The sequence below is a fragment of the Diabrotica undecimpunctata genome, chromosome 9, assembly GCF_040954645.1.
Source record: "Diabrotica undecimpunctata isolate CICGRU chromosome 9, icDiaUnde3, whole genome shotgun sequence".
NCBI classification, from domain to species: domain Eukaryota; kingdom Metazoa; phylum Arthropoda; class Insecta; order Coleoptera; family Chrysomelidae; genus Diabrotica; species Diabrotica undecimpunctata.
This window is the reverse complement of record NC_092811.1, coordinates 38,320,142-38,336,072: the sequence shown is the minus strand read 5'-3', so window position 1 is coordinate 38,336,072 and position 15,931 is coordinate 38,320,142. Positions and strand designations below refer to the sequence as shown.

The 15,931-nt window shown below is 31.4% G+C and overlaps 1 protein-coding gene across 3 annotated transcripts in view; it reads right to left on the bottom strand.

The window, feature by feature from the left end:
• LOC140449873 (uncharacterized) overlaps window positions 1-15,514 on the bottom strand; it is a 55,525-nt gene extending 40,011 nt beyond the window's left edge. For 2 of the 3 annotated variants that reach the window (XM_072543261.1, XM_072543260.1), the window contains exon 1: window positions 15,161-15,514. In XM_072543261.1, the coding sequence (XP_072399362.1) occupies window positions 15,161-15,434 (274 nt within the window). In that variant the 5' untranslated portion in view covers window positions 15,435-15,514. Of the gene's footprint in view, window positions 1-3,321; window positions 5,635-15,160 lie in introns of those variants that run through there. The other variant, XM_072543259.1, reaches the window with a different exon arrangement.
• Window positions 15,515-15,931: the final 417 nt, after the last annotated feature.

Below are 15,931 nucleotides of genomic sequence, written 5' to 3'. Positions count from 1 at the left end.
TAATGTATTTCTAGAAATGCAGTAAGTTTGTCTACTCCATGTGTCCATATGACACATGGAGACACCATCATATATATATATATTTATATATATATATATATATATATATATATATATATATATATATATATATATATATATATATATATATGACCAAAGGAATCAAACCACCCTTGATACGGGAAGCGATATTGGCATTCAAAACAAATTCTTGTGGCTGGGTATTATCTTGTGTACCCAAAAATACAATTAGATTATCAACAGATTTAATAAATCTCGGTGTTAACGGAAATACCCGATCAGATATTTAAGTTCATGAACTTATAACTTAAAAAGTTCTACATTTACCAGGTACCAAATGTTGTTTTTTGACATACATGGCCTTCTATAATCGAGTTAAAAGTTAAATATTACATATACCATATATTTTTAATATATAGTATACAGCCAACTACAGGAACGTAGATTCCTTGTGGATTTCACTAAACAATCTTTCATAAAATTTAGAGGATACAAGATATACCACACTATACATCCTGACAATGCAGCAAAAGGAGGCAGCGCAATAATAAAAAATATTCAGCATTATGAGGAGCTAAAATATGAAACTGAACACATACAAGCAACCACAATATGTGTAAGCTCAAAACTAATTGCGAAATTACTATAAGTTCAATTTATAGCCCTCCTAGCATTCCATTAAAAAAGAACAGTATGAAGAATATCTGAAGAGTATGGGAAAAAGATATATCATTGGAGGTGACTTTAATGCAAAGCACACTCAATGGGGATCAAGATTGACAACACCAAAAGGGAACGAGTTGCTGGCAGCCATGAAAGAACAGAAATGTGAACCAATATCAACGGGTAGACCGACGCATTGGTCAAGTGATCGGAACAAGATACCGGACTTAATTGATTTTTTCATTATTAAAAATATCTCAGCCAATTATGTAGATATTGATGATTGTTGGGATATGAACTCAGACCATTCCAATAATACTCACATTGAGTGACATGATTATTTGAAAGGAGTGTAATCCAATATTAACCAACAAATTAACAGACTGGGAAAGTTTAAATAAACCCTTGAAGAAAAAAATGAATTATCTGTACAATTAAAAATATCTGAACAACTAGATGAGGAAGTAGAGTTGTTTGCTCGAAATATACAAAAATCAGCATGGGAAAACACTCAGATTCAAGTATCAAAAGTAAAAAGAAACAACTATGCGAAGGAAATTAAAAAGTTAATTAAGAATAAAAGAAAACTAATAAGGAGGTAGCAACATACCAGAGCTCCTCAAGATAAAACGAATTTGAACAATGCAACTCAAAGGCTTAAAAGAGAGATTCAAAATATAAAAAATAAATCAATGAGTTCTTATCTGAGAGAATTGAGGGATGATAGCAGTACTGAATACTCCCTATGGAAAGCAACGAAAAGGCTAAAAGGACCAGTAATCCATTCTCCACCCATTAAAGTGGAAGTTGGGCCAGGAGCAATAAGCAAAAGGCAGAGATATTTGCCATATATTTAGAAAATACATTCATACCACATGAAGACCAAATTAATGATCAAATATGGATAGAGTCTAATCAGATAGAAGAGACAATCAGACCAAATCCCCAAAAGAAGTACCTGATGAAATAAAAGAAAACATAAATCTGAAGAAAGCCCCAGGATACGATCTAATTACTGGAGAATTACTAAAAAACCTGCCTCGCACAGCCATAGTAAAATTTACCAACCTAATTAATGCTGCTTTTAGATTAAGATATGTCCCAAATTTATGGAAAATAGCTGAGATAATTACCAAAACCAGGGAAATCACCAACAGAAGTCTCTTCTTACAGGCCAATATCACTCTTACCAGCCACCATAATAGCCACCTTTGCAGATGATACTGCCATTCTAGCAATAGGTGATACCAGTGAAGAAGCAGCAGAAAAATTACAGTTGTCAATAGATAAAATCCATAAGTGGACAAAAAAATGAAAAATTAAACTAAACGAGTCTAAATCAATTCACGTTAATTTTACAAACAAAAAAATCCAAAACATTCCAATTAGAATAACTGATGCCCAAATATCGCACGCATCTACTGCAAAATACTTGGCTATCACACTTGAGCAAAGCTTCGCTGGAAAGCCCATATCAAAAAGAAAAGGGAGGAACTAGGTATCCGTTACAAGAAAATGTATTGGCTGATGGGAAGAAATTCAGTTTTGTCCACACATAATAAACAACTGATATACAAACAAATACTGAGACCAGTATGGATGTATGGTTGTGGGGCTGTGCTAATAAAAGTAATATCCAGATCATCCAGAGATTCCAGAATAAAGTACTAAGGAACATCGTTGATGCTCCTTGGTACATAAAAAATGTCGACCTCCACAAGGACTTTGAGATGGAAGATGTAAATAAAATTATCAAGAAGATGGCAGGTAGTCACGAACAACGGCTACATAAATACGTAAACATCGAGGCCATCCAGCTCCTCGATAATACTGAGTTAGACAGAAGACTCAAACGAACAAAACCATTTAAGTTAATGTAAAGTGTAATTAGTGTAAAAGCAGAGCATAGTGCTGTGTTGTGAATTTGCATGTTAGGTATTAGTGCATAGTTGTTAGATAAAATAAGAGGACGCCATAGTGTAAGCTCTTAGAATGCATCCTTTAGTAAATTAAGACAGATAAAAATTGATAATTGGTCAGCTTTGACCAGATTCCAATGGTATAAACACAGTAGGTGTTTAATATAAAAAAAATTCTCAACATAAAAAACGTTAATAAAAACAAATTTTGTTACTCGTAAAAAAACAATGATTATACATTTTAAAGTAGATGACTTTCTGATATTGTCAATATTTTTGAGTTGAATTTCTCGGATGACTTTTTTTAAAAGATGATTCATTCGATTATATGAAATGAACTTAAACTTAACAATACCCGTCAGAAAAATCATAGCAGGTGATTTGTCTTTAAAAAAGCAACCACATGCAATGACAGTAATATTCTCCTGTTAGTGATTCCATAGTAAATCATATTAGAGTGACATATGTTTCGCTGATATGTCAGTTCTCTTTAATTACGAACACCAAAGTACTAAATACACATATTACTAAAACTTGAGAGTTACGCATAAAAGTCGTACTGCAGGTAGGTTCCTAACCTACGTTCCTAAAAACCTAAGTTTAAATCGCTTTTAAACTTAATATTGCAGATCAATTATAAATGCTCAAAAAAATCAATAAGGCTCTCAGTATTAAATCTTGTTTATTTATTAATCACAAATGATATAAAACACTTTTATGTAGACTCGTTTGTTAATTACAACTATAAATAAAAAAGATGAATTCCGCTAGTCTATATTTTCCTATTAAATTCATTACTGTTTTTAGCATTTTTATATAGGTAAATGACAAAATTCCACATGCAATAGTATTATCTCCACGGTATATTCTTTTATAACAAGATAAAGGGTTATTTATAACCGATATGAAAAGAATTTGCAGCAAATTTCACATTTAAAGTGTTTACCTCCAGTATGTATTCTTATATAATGTTCTGTTAACCTTGATCTTTTAAAAAAACTGGTGTGTATTCTCATGATTTGTTAACCTCGATCTTCGTCAAAACTTCTTTGAGCAAATTTCGTAAATTTGGCAAAACGTTTATCTCCCGTGTGTACTCTCATATATTCTCTTAAGTTGGATCTTTGTAAAAAATCTTTGGAGCAAACTCATGCAAAAGCTTAATCGCCAGTGTGTATTCTCATATGTTCTGTTAAACTAGATCTATGTGAAAAACCTTTGCAGCAAATTTCACATGCAAAAGTTTTCTCACCAGTGTGTATTCTCATATGTTGTGTTAAACTAGATCTATGTGAAAAACCTTTGGAGCAAATTTCACATGCAAAAGGTTTGTGGCCAGTGTGTACTCCCATATGAATTGTTAAACCGGATTTTTGTGAAAAACTTTTGGAGCAAATTTCACATGCAAAAGGTTTATCGCCAGTATGTACTCTCATATGTTCTCTTAAACTACATCTATGTGAAAAAAATTTGGAGCAAATGTCACATGCAAAAGGTTTTTCACCAGTGTGTACTCTCATATGTTCTGTTAACTTGTATCTTTGTGAAAAACTTTTGGAGCAAATTTCACATGCAAAAGTTTTCTCACTGTGTACTCTCATAATATGTCGTGTTAAACTGAAATTGTGTGAAAAAACTTTGGAGCAAATTTCACATGCAAAATGTTTGTGGCCAGTGTGTACTCCCATATGAATTGTTAAACCGGATTTTTGTGAAAAACTTTTGGAGCAAATTTCACATACAAAAGTCTTCTCACCAGTGTGTACTCTCATATGTAGTGTTAAACTGGATCTGCGTGAAAAACCATTGGAGCAAATTTCACATGAAAAAGGTTTGTGGCCAGTGTGTATTCTCATATGTTGTATTAAACTGGTTCTATGTGAAAAACTTTTGGAGCAAATTTCACATGCAAAAGGTTTATCGCCAGTGTGTATTTTAACATGTTCTGTTAAACTGCGTCTTTGTGAAAAACTTTTGGAGCAAATTTCACATGCAAAAGGTTTGTGGCCAGTGTGTATTCTCATATGTTGTATTAAACTGGATCTATGTGAAAAACTTTTGGAGCAAATTTCACATGCACAAGGTTTATCGCCAGTGTGTATTCTAATATGTTCTTTTAAATTGGATCTTTGTGAAAAACTTTTGGAGCAAATTTCACATGCAAAAGGTTTTTCGCCAGTGTGTATTCTCATATGTAGTGTTAAACTGGAAATGTGTGAAAAACCTTTGGAGCAAATTTCACATGAAAAAGGTTTGTGGCCAGTGTGTATTCTCATATGTTGTATTAAACTGGATCTATGTGAAAAACTTTTGGAGCAAATTTCACATGCAAAAGGTTTATCGCCAGTGTGTATTCTCATATGTTTTTTTAAACTGGATCTATGTAAAAAACTTTTGGAGCAAATTTCACATGCAAAAGGTTTTTCGCCAGTGTGTATGCTCATATGTTCTTTTAAACTGGATCTATGTAAAAAACTTTTGGAGCAAATTTCACATGCAAAAGGTTTATCGCCAGTGTGTACTCCCATATGAACTGTTAAACCGGATTTTTGTGAAAAACTTTTGGAGCAAATTTCACATGAAAAAGGTTTATCGTCAATATGTAATCGCATATGTTCTTTCAAAACGGACTTTCGTGAAAATAATTCGGAGCAAATTTCACATGGAAAAGTATTTTCTCCAGTAGGTACTGTTAAAAGACTATCTTTATTAAACTCTTTAGAACAAATTCCACACGTTAAATGTTTTTTTCCTGCAGCGTGACTGTTTACACTTGATTTTAAATCAGAACTTTCTGAAAAGTTTTTAAGGCATATTGTACACGTGAAAACTTGGTCTCCAACGTAAACCCTCGTATCTGGCTCTAAATGATTCTTTGTTGAATACTGTACATCGCAAATTTCAGTGGTAAAGTAGTTTTTCTCGGTGTTCACATTCGTCGAGGCACTTAAACATTGGTCCATATCAGCGGTAATTCTAACATAGTCTTTGAATAACTGTTCATCAGTTTGTATATCTTCATGGCGAGAACCTAAAATCGTTATTATCTATTAAACCACCATCATGTCCTTAAATAAAACAATATTTTATGGTCGGTAAATCTCGGGGTTATGTTTAATAGAACAAAGTATACTTATTTAACAGTAATTATAATATTAATAAAAATATAATAATTATCGTAGCTGGAAGCAAAAGCCAGCACACGCTTTTTGAAAGGCAGCAAACATTTACTTAAACCATGTATTGGTAAGTATGTTTATAAAAATTTGCATGGTTTGTGCAGATTTAATTTTCGTCAATATGAGATAAAAGACGGCGAAGACTAACTATTAAGCCAATGTTCGAACATATACTGACCATATGGAAAAATAAACAACATCCGCTGGAATAGAATATTGGAATAATCTTGCCGTTACACAAAAAAACTAGACCAACTCTAATGTGGAAATTATCGAGCTTAACGTTACTAAATATATGAGCAATTTAGTATATGAGCAAATAAGGTTTCTGCATGTAAAAATCAACAATAGATCTAATCTTTACACTGAGAAGAACCCAAGAAAAAGTGGGCGAATTTGATACAGACACGAATCACCTCCCCATTGACTTTTAGAGTGCCTATGTTTATATCAATCGAAAATTCCAGATCCAAACACCTAAGGGCCGATTGTTCGAACGCTAATCAAAATTTGATTGTAATCAAATATTAAATTACAATCAAATATGTCCCAGCAGATGTCAAAAATATTAAAAATTGCTTATTATTATTATTATTGATTTGTAAATAAAAACATGAAATTAACATCAGAAAGAGTTTAATTATATGGCTTATTTTAAATTAAAACGCAAAATAATAAAATTGAATAAAATAAATCAGTCAACATAACCTCAAAATGTGACGTATTTGATTTTAGTTAAATATTTGATTACAATCAAGTTTTGATTAGCGTTCGAACAATCGTCCATAAAAGTGTTAAAGATAGCAACGCAACTGATTACTATTATCGAAGAAACATTTTTACGAGTGTAGAGCAAAATCAGAATCCAAAATGAATCAACTGATACGATCTTTACTAAGAGAGTACTGCTTGGACTACCAAGGAGACGCTTTATGCTGCATTATATTTAACATCACCCGAAAAAAAGTCATACGAAAATCAATGGTCAGTACCAGGTGAAAAATAATAACAAAACATATACAAATACTAGTATTTGCTGACGACGTTGATATCATAGCTAGAGGCAGAAATGTTATGACAGAAGTATTAAATCTAATAGAGAAAGCAGCAGAAAACAGCGGCCTAAAAATCAATTATGCCAAAACAAAATAAATGAACATTTGTAGGTCAAAAGGACTTAGGCAACTCCAGAAACTGAGGCCACTACAACTACGAGAATGTAAAGAATTTTACACATCTAGGCTCATTAGTCTCTTCAGGGAATAATATTAGAGAAAACGTCAAAAAGAGAATATACAACGCCAATAAAACATAACGGACTTGTCAAACACTTAAAATCTAACAATATAATAAGAACAAAATGTAAAATTTATGACACTTATCAAATTAGTCCTAACATGGATCAGAATCATTGACTCTGACAAAAAACGATGAGAAGTTATTCAATCGAAAAATTTTAAGGCATATACAGGGTAATCATCTTTTCTGACAAATTCCGTTATAGAAATAATTCATAAGTTGTGGACCTGACGTAATCATTTAGTGACGTCGATCGACGAACGAAACAATGATATCAGGCATTGCTAAAAACTTGCAGTCCTCTTTAGCGTGTTATCGTAGCGAGACAGAGATGAACTAGTTTTTGCGTTAGTGAAATAGCTTTAATATATTTTTTTTTTTTTTTGTAAACAATCGTTTTTAATATTTTATCATTTTTTGGATCATTCAGAATAAAAAAGTTAATTGTAATTTTTCTCTAAAGGTGATCGTTTTCAACTTGTAAATAATTTAAAACTGAAAAAAAAACAAAAAATGATGATTAAAGGCTCAAAACACACACAATTATTTTTGAATTCACCAAACCTTGTTCTATCAGTTTCTGAGACTTTAGTTTGGTCTTATTTAATTTAAAATCATTGTTTTTAGTTGTTTGAGGCCCATATCACAACCTAAAAATGGATTTATACAAAACGGTTTAATAAATTAAGACGAGTTTTTGTATGAGAGACCTCTTGAACATTATTCTGCGGTATTTTATGAAAGTGATTATGCAAAAAATCTCATGGGAATATTTTTCCCAAGGAATTCGAGGTTTTCGTCTCATATAAACATATTATTTTGCTAAATTTGAAACCAAAATCCTATTATTTTTCTATCATACAATACATTGATTTGTTATTTATTTATTTATTTGTCCTCTAGACTTTTTTCGGTTCTTAAAAGGTTTATTTATAAGCCAAATTAGTGCAATGTAAATATTTTTCATTTTTACACAGCAATTCTTATCGGCAGTGAAGACGGGAAGTCGTAAATTTTTATTACATCTCTCAATGTGAGATAAAATAAAAATGGCATAACTAGAATGTTTAAGATTAGAGAAACATAATATGTCATGTTTATTGGAAATACTGGACATCATTAGCACGTGCAAATCCTACCCTGTCGCCTAATTTCCTATGAAATTAAAATGGTAAATGTTTTTAGGATCCATTTATTTTTTCGGGCATGCGTATTTACGAGGTCCACGAGGTTTTGAAACATATTTACCCGTTTCTACAGGAGATACCAAAAAAGTTATTTACAAAATTGCAAAAATAGGAACAGCTGTAAATTTCACATTTTAAAATTAGTTACAAATATGCAGGGTCTTCAAACACAAATGAAACCACGCAGGTGACCACGCAGGTTACCATAGACTCATTTATTTGGGGTTATATTAATAATGAAGTGTATAAAACTTCAATATAAATAAAAAAAAATTAAGACAGATTCAGAATATTTCAAAATATTTTTTTACAAATGCTCCATAATGTATAAACCTGGGGCGGCCATAAATGTTTAAAAAAACTAAGCAAGTATTCATTTTCAGACAACTATTTTAATGTGTAAGAGTTGCAAGAGCTCTAAAGGTTGAAAACACATCTTCTTGTGGTGCCTATCCGTTATGGATGTAAAAACATGAAAACACATAAAAAGGGGAAACAATGAAAATTAATTAAATAGACTATATGACAATAAATTGGGACATTAACAAATATTATTACATAGATTAATAGGTTACCTGAAGTGGACTTACAGTCTAAGCATATTTCTTTAGCTGCCAATGTTAAACTAAGGAAAAGAACTTAAAAAAACGAAATACAAGGTGTTATAGTCAGAATCCAGAAATCTAGGCAGTAAATTCTTGGAAGTAATAGTGATGGTTCATTGCTATTGTAGGTCTTCCAATGGCGTACGAAAAATATCATAAGAAGTTACGACAAAGCTACTTGTATTAAATAAATATGTACCTATTTATAATTATGTTAATTTTAATATGGTTATTGTTGACATTTGGGTTATTATATATATATATATATATATATATATATATATATATATATATATATATATATATATATATAACTATAATATACATGGTGTTTGGTAACGAATGGCCATAACTTAATCTTAGATTCCTGAGATTAAAATAGGCCGATTTAAACTAACTTACTTTAGTACGAAAGTTGATAATAACCAAAATAAAGGGGGTCAAAGTTAAACTTTTATTTTTAAATATTTCGTGATAGGCATGGGATAACAACACAACATTTGGTAAGCTGGAGTTTTTTGTAACGAGAAATCAAAATTCGCAACTAAAAATAATGAAGGACGCCACATATATCTTTCAGTGCTCGTTTAATACGTTCAATTTTTTTATCTCCCACTCGACATACTTTTAGAATCAAAACTTTTATTCTCTTAATATTTTTACTTAGAAAAGATATACTACATCGCTGTACAACCTATTCCTTTTTATTATTGTTTTAGAAATTTGAATTAATTACAATAAATAATAATTTTAGTTTAGAAGGTAATAGTTACACCTCCTTAAAACCGCGATAGTCGGTGAAAGTCGGCTACTCAGGTATTCAGTTGTTTTGCTATCGAAGTAAACAGTGGTGTGATGACGATGAGTAGAATACTATTTTGCTGACATCACGTTGCCCAGCAACCGTCGATTCTATTCGTCGTTGCTACGCAACGTGACGTCAGCAAAATAGTATTCTATTCATCGTAGCCCCACCGCAGGATATGACTCACATATCGATTAGATTATCTAAGCAGTGAACACTTATTTTACTGCTGTGAGTAATATGGAAAGTGAAAGCAGTAAAAGTAAACGACGTCCAAATTTTTCGAGATGGGAGAAAAAACTATTATATTCAATGTGTATTGTGGACTCCGTGAAAGGAATAAAAGTATGTCGGTCAACGATGTAGTTACCCTGTGTAGTGATTTGACTAAAGTTAATTACCAAATATGCTATTCGGAGTAAATTCCATGCTTTCTTTTTTCGGAACGAAATCCCAACCTTAAAGAAAGTTGAAGTTGAAATAAATTCCGATAATTCAATACCCAAAATATCACGACGTGTTTTATTGCGAACATTAGAACAAATGAACATTAAATATATAAAAAGAAGCAAGAATAGTGTTCTTTTAGAAAAAGATGAAATTGTTTTGTGGCGGAGAAATTACTTACAAAAAATCCGAGAGTATCGTCGTGAAGGACGAAAAGAATACTATTTAGATGAAACTTGGCTAAATCAAGTTCATAGTGTCTCAAAGGTGTGGCAAGGTTTGGAAATTAAAAGTCGTCGACAAGCCTTCATTGAAGAGCTTTTCATTAGGATTAAAAACAGCAGTGGGTAAAGGATGGAGGCTCATAATAACACATATAGGCAGCGATTCGGGTTTTTTGGACAACGGCTTGTTACTATTCAAATCCAAGAAAACCAACGATTACCATGAGGAAATGGACGCTTAAAGATTCGAAGGTTGGTTTTTAAATATTTTACCAAGCCTTGAAGCAAATTCTGTCGTTGTTATGGACAATGCGTCATACCACAGTCGACGGTGGGAGGCATCACCAACGACTGCCTGGCGAAAAGGTGAAATAATCAACTGGCTCTCTCAAAAAAATATACCATTCAATGACAACATGTTGAAAGGACAATTATTAAACCTCGTGAGGATACATATACCCGTTTTCAAGAAATATGCAGTCGATGAAATAGCTCGTGCAAACAACATAATTGTACATCGCCTCCCTCCTTATCATTGTGAGCTGAACCCTATCGAGCTTATATGAGCTCAAATAAAAAACCAAGTGGCAAGGGAAAACTTGAGTTTTAAAATGGAGGAGGTGAAATGCTTGTTAGCTACTGTCATACAAAATGTCACACCTGAGTCTTGGAAAAATTGTATAAGACACACTATAAAAGAAGAAGATAGAATGTGGGACTTAGACACAAGAGTGGACATTTCGGTTGAACCATTAATTATCAATGTAAATAATAGTGATCGCGATAGCTCTTCATCAGCCGACGAGTCGTCTTCATACGATGATTAATGTTTTAACTTCCTGTGGAGGTCGAACCATTTTATTAAGATTACTTTCATATGTAAGTAAGTTTGTTTTGTTAACCTAGTTTTCAAACTAAAATACATTTTGTACCAATATACTTTGCTCTTAAAAAAATGAATACTTCTTATATATATTAGGTATATTCGATTCGATTTATTTTATTTAATTATAATATATATGTGTGAGTGTTTATATGTTCACTAAAAGTAAAAGTTCACTTCATGTAATCGGCAAGTTCAAAATTGGATTTTCATAATTATGTAAATTAGTATATTTAAAATATAAGTAATTCCAATGAAAAGAAACCTTTCATTGAAATAACAGCACGGTAAATCTCTCTACCTGCCTTTTTGATAATTAATTTTTGTAACAAACAAAAAATGTCATTAAAAAAAATTCTAGTTTCTCATTAAATGTCATAGAAAGTTTCTTTGTCTCGTATGTTTTGTACAAGATTATGGAATTTGAAAGTAAGTGTTTTTTTGTGATAAGAAGTATACACTTCAAAGTTAAATATAAGTCTCATATCATAATATATTAAGATTAATTTTTAAAAGTCACTGCAACAGTGTGAACGATACGCTACTGAAGGCTAAGCTAGGAAGTCAATGAGCAATTTATCTCTCTCTATATTATGACAACGTTGATCTACTATTCCTTTCTACCGGTCCTAGAATGCGATGTTGTCATGTATGACTTTTACAAAGAATATTATCGTACTTTAAATGTTTTCTATATATAAGTATTGTATATAAATATAATATTATACATAAATATTGATGTTACTAAATACATTTTATTATATACCTTAACAAATACAAAACGATCATTAATATGATAATTTTGCTGCATGTCAATGATTAAATGATAAATTGCTAGAATATCTATCATTACAAACTGGCAACGATGTTGTTGGTTTATCGCATTCACAATTCGGAGATTTTACTGCCTACAAATTTGATTCTCAAGTATAGCAAATTCAAAGAATTGAGATAGGAAGAAATAAACAATAGTTTCGGTAATATGACTAGATATACCATTGAAAAGTCATGGACCACTGTAAGAAAGTCAGTTATGGATATCAACAAATTTTTTGTTCTCCAAATTAAAATAACTATTCTAAATATGTGGATTGGATGCTTGGAAGCATAGAGATTCAATTTAGAGAAAAAGAAAGTTCAGTGGAAAACTGAGTAAGTAAATATTAAAGATAGGAATGGTAGAATTGTGAAGGCAACAAGAAGTAGTGTAATACTTATACAAAATAATAGCAGCAGAATTAGTAAAAAATAGAACAATTTAATCCCAGTGCCAAATATCCTACACAAGACAATGAAATATGCACATCTACAAAGAAATGCACAACTAGCCCAGATTATTGAATCTGACACGTGGTCAAATATTATGGTGGTTCATGTTATAATTCCCCCTGATAGAAAATACATTTATTTTAACCTTTCAGTGCTAACGTATGGTTTCACAGACGGAGCGAACCTATTTATACCGATAATTAACGATCTGTTTCTATATTTGGGCCAGGTCACTCAATAGCTTCATATTTTACCTAACCCTTGTTAGTTTTAAAAGATTTTTTAACTTAGATACATAGTTCGTTCGTTACACAAAATTTCAGTCTCAGAGACTTTAGCTTTTGTGGTTGTACTAAAGGTAGGGATTGTATCTTTTAGCATTGTATTTTTAGTGAATAAAATATTTTTTTTTACTTCTTAGAAATAGAAATGAACTACGAGGAGGAGCAAAACTATTTACAGAGACTTTTAGCTGACAGTAATAATGAATTGGAATGCAATGATTCTGCGAATAGTTCTGAAGAAGATGAAGTTGAAATACAAAATCTTGATACAGATAGTGAACAGGATATATCAGAAGCAGAACATGATATTTTACATGAGTCAGAAGCAGAAAATATTTGCTGAAGAATTCCTATTTTTTTTTGGTAAGGATAAAAAACTAAATGGTGAAAGCATCTTGATAATAAGCGAATTCGTACACGAGCAGAAAATTTAGTTACGTATTTACCAGCTGTAAAGGGAGGTGCTAGGGAGAAATTAATCTTTAGTGATATTTGGGACTGTTTTATAACAGAGCAGATGTTGGAACTTATTGTGATAAATACAAACATAAATATTGAACTACATGCTGATCCTCTGAATAGAACCTACAGAAAGATGGGTATACTAGAAATACAATGTCATATGAACGATTCTAATTTTTATTGGCATTTATTCCCTTTGATAATAAACAAACTCGTACAGAGAGACAAACAACAGATAAATTAGCTCCTATATGAAACTTTTTTGAAACTTCAACACCAATTTGCCAAAACACTACAGCATGTCAAACTATTGTACAGTTGATGAAAAATTAGAAGCCTTTAGAGGGCGCTGTGGTTCAAGGTTTATATGCCAAAAAAAAACCAAATAGGTATGGTATAAAAATATATGCTTTGACTGATGCTAAATTAGCTTATACCTCAAATTTAGAAATTTATGTTGGTCAGCAACCACAGGGACCCTACCAGCAAACCACACAGACTTTTGATTTAGTAGTACGTTTGTGCAGACCTATCTGGGGTACAAATAGAAATGTTACTCTTGGTAATTTTTTTAACACTAAGCAGCTAGCTGATACATTATTGGCCAATCATCAGCTAACTATAATTGAAACTCTTCAAAGAAATAAGCCAGAACTGCCTTTGGAGTTTACGGCACCTGTCAATAGGCCTACTTCTACAAGTATGTTAGCATTTCAAGATAAATGCACTATTGTTTCGTATATTCCAAAACCGAAAAAAGTTGTGCTCCCAATGTCAACTATGCATTATGATGATGATACGTTGGATCCACATACTGGTAAGCCTAACATAATAATTGATTACAACACAACCAAAGGAGGAGTGGACACTATTGATAAGATGTGTGAAAGCTACAATTGTGCAAGATCAACTAATCGTTGGTCCATGGTGATTTTTTATGCAATATTGAATATTGCTGGCATAAATTCATTTAAAATACATAAGTGTAATTCTGATCGGATGCCCCAATGCATAACACTTAGAAGAATATTTTTAGAGACAATGGGTATGCGAAGGATAATAAGTATGCGACTCAGAGAAATGTTTGATATCACATTGAATGTGCAAAATATTGGAAAACCTCATGGTCGTTGTTTTTACTGTGGAAGCCAGAAAAGGCGAAAAACAAAGTACAGTTGTTACTCGTGTAATAAATGTATGTGTTTAGAACATAATTAAAGGTATATATATGTGGAATGTTCAGAAAAAGATTGACTTTTTTAATTTTAAAGTTACGTTATATTATTAGAATTGTTTAAATGTGGGTATTATAAGTGGATAAATTCATTTTTAGTTTACAAATAAAAGACAATTTTTTGTTTATAGTAAGATTTTAAGGATTCTTTTCTCACTTTTTACAACAGCTGCTTGTTTTTTTAAGGAATTATTTTTGTCAAAATAAATGTTCGTAAATATAATTTTTAAATAAAACTGTATTTATTTTAATTAAAACTATATTTATTAAGACCCTTAAAATAAATAATTAAAAAAAATTAAATTAATAGTACTAGGGTATTTATAAATACATGGTCCTAGAAACGGACGTTAGCACTTATGTTTAAATAATTCACGTTAACAGCACTGAAAGGTTAATAGCATGTTACAGTTACCTTTAATGATTTGTTGATTGTCAATGTTGTTGATTTAAAATGCATGTTCTGGTTGTTGATTGGGTTATGCAATTTTTTTCAAGAACTGAAGACCAAGTTATAGATGGAAATTCTTCTTCAAATTTTATGATTTTCATTAAGGTTTAATCACCTAACATTGCAAATAGGACCTGCATTTTCATACATTTGGCGCAATTAAGAATATTTCAGTAAAGTTATTAGTAGCAATATTTTATAAAGAGCAGTACTCTTTTAACTACTTACTTTTATCACGTGTTTCTTTTTCTTCAAATGGTATCAATTTATCTTCATATGGTTCTTTTTCTGTCTTTATAGAGTTCCCCTTTAATACTAAATAATCAAATCCATCATTTGTAGCTTCCCTCTTGGGCTCCTCGTTAATCTCAACTTTAAGGGTATCAAAAAGAGCACCTCCCTCATTGTCTATTTCTTCCTTACATGTGTATTCATTTTTATTATCTTCTTGTTTCACTTTCATCTTATTTAACTCGATTTTATCATTTTCACAATACATCATTTTCACAATAATTAATTTTGAGCACACAATTGACAATCAATACCACAGACCACTAATAACATCAATACAACCAGCACCATTTGCACCATCACACAAAACACAAAACAGTCACAAGTCACAACATAACATAACCAAATATATTTTTGTCAATTGGTCAAAGCACCGCCACTGCGTCACAGTGTTGCCATATTTTTTTTGTATAATATGTATTATGAATGTTTAAAATATAAAGTTACTTTTACGAAATTATTATAAGTGTAGAATAAGTATAAAATAGTTTCCACACCCATAAATATTTTTCTGGTAGTTATTTAGTAAGACGGAACGCCTCAAAAATGCCCAAATTTTTTGTGGACTTAGCCGAAAAAGTGAAAAAAAACTCAAAATTTAATGTTTTCTGTGCTGGAAGCTAGTAAAAGTGCCCAAATAATCAAAAAATACAGAAAAAATAACAAAAAAAGTATTAGGTAGGCATCAGACTGCCCGACCGACCACGA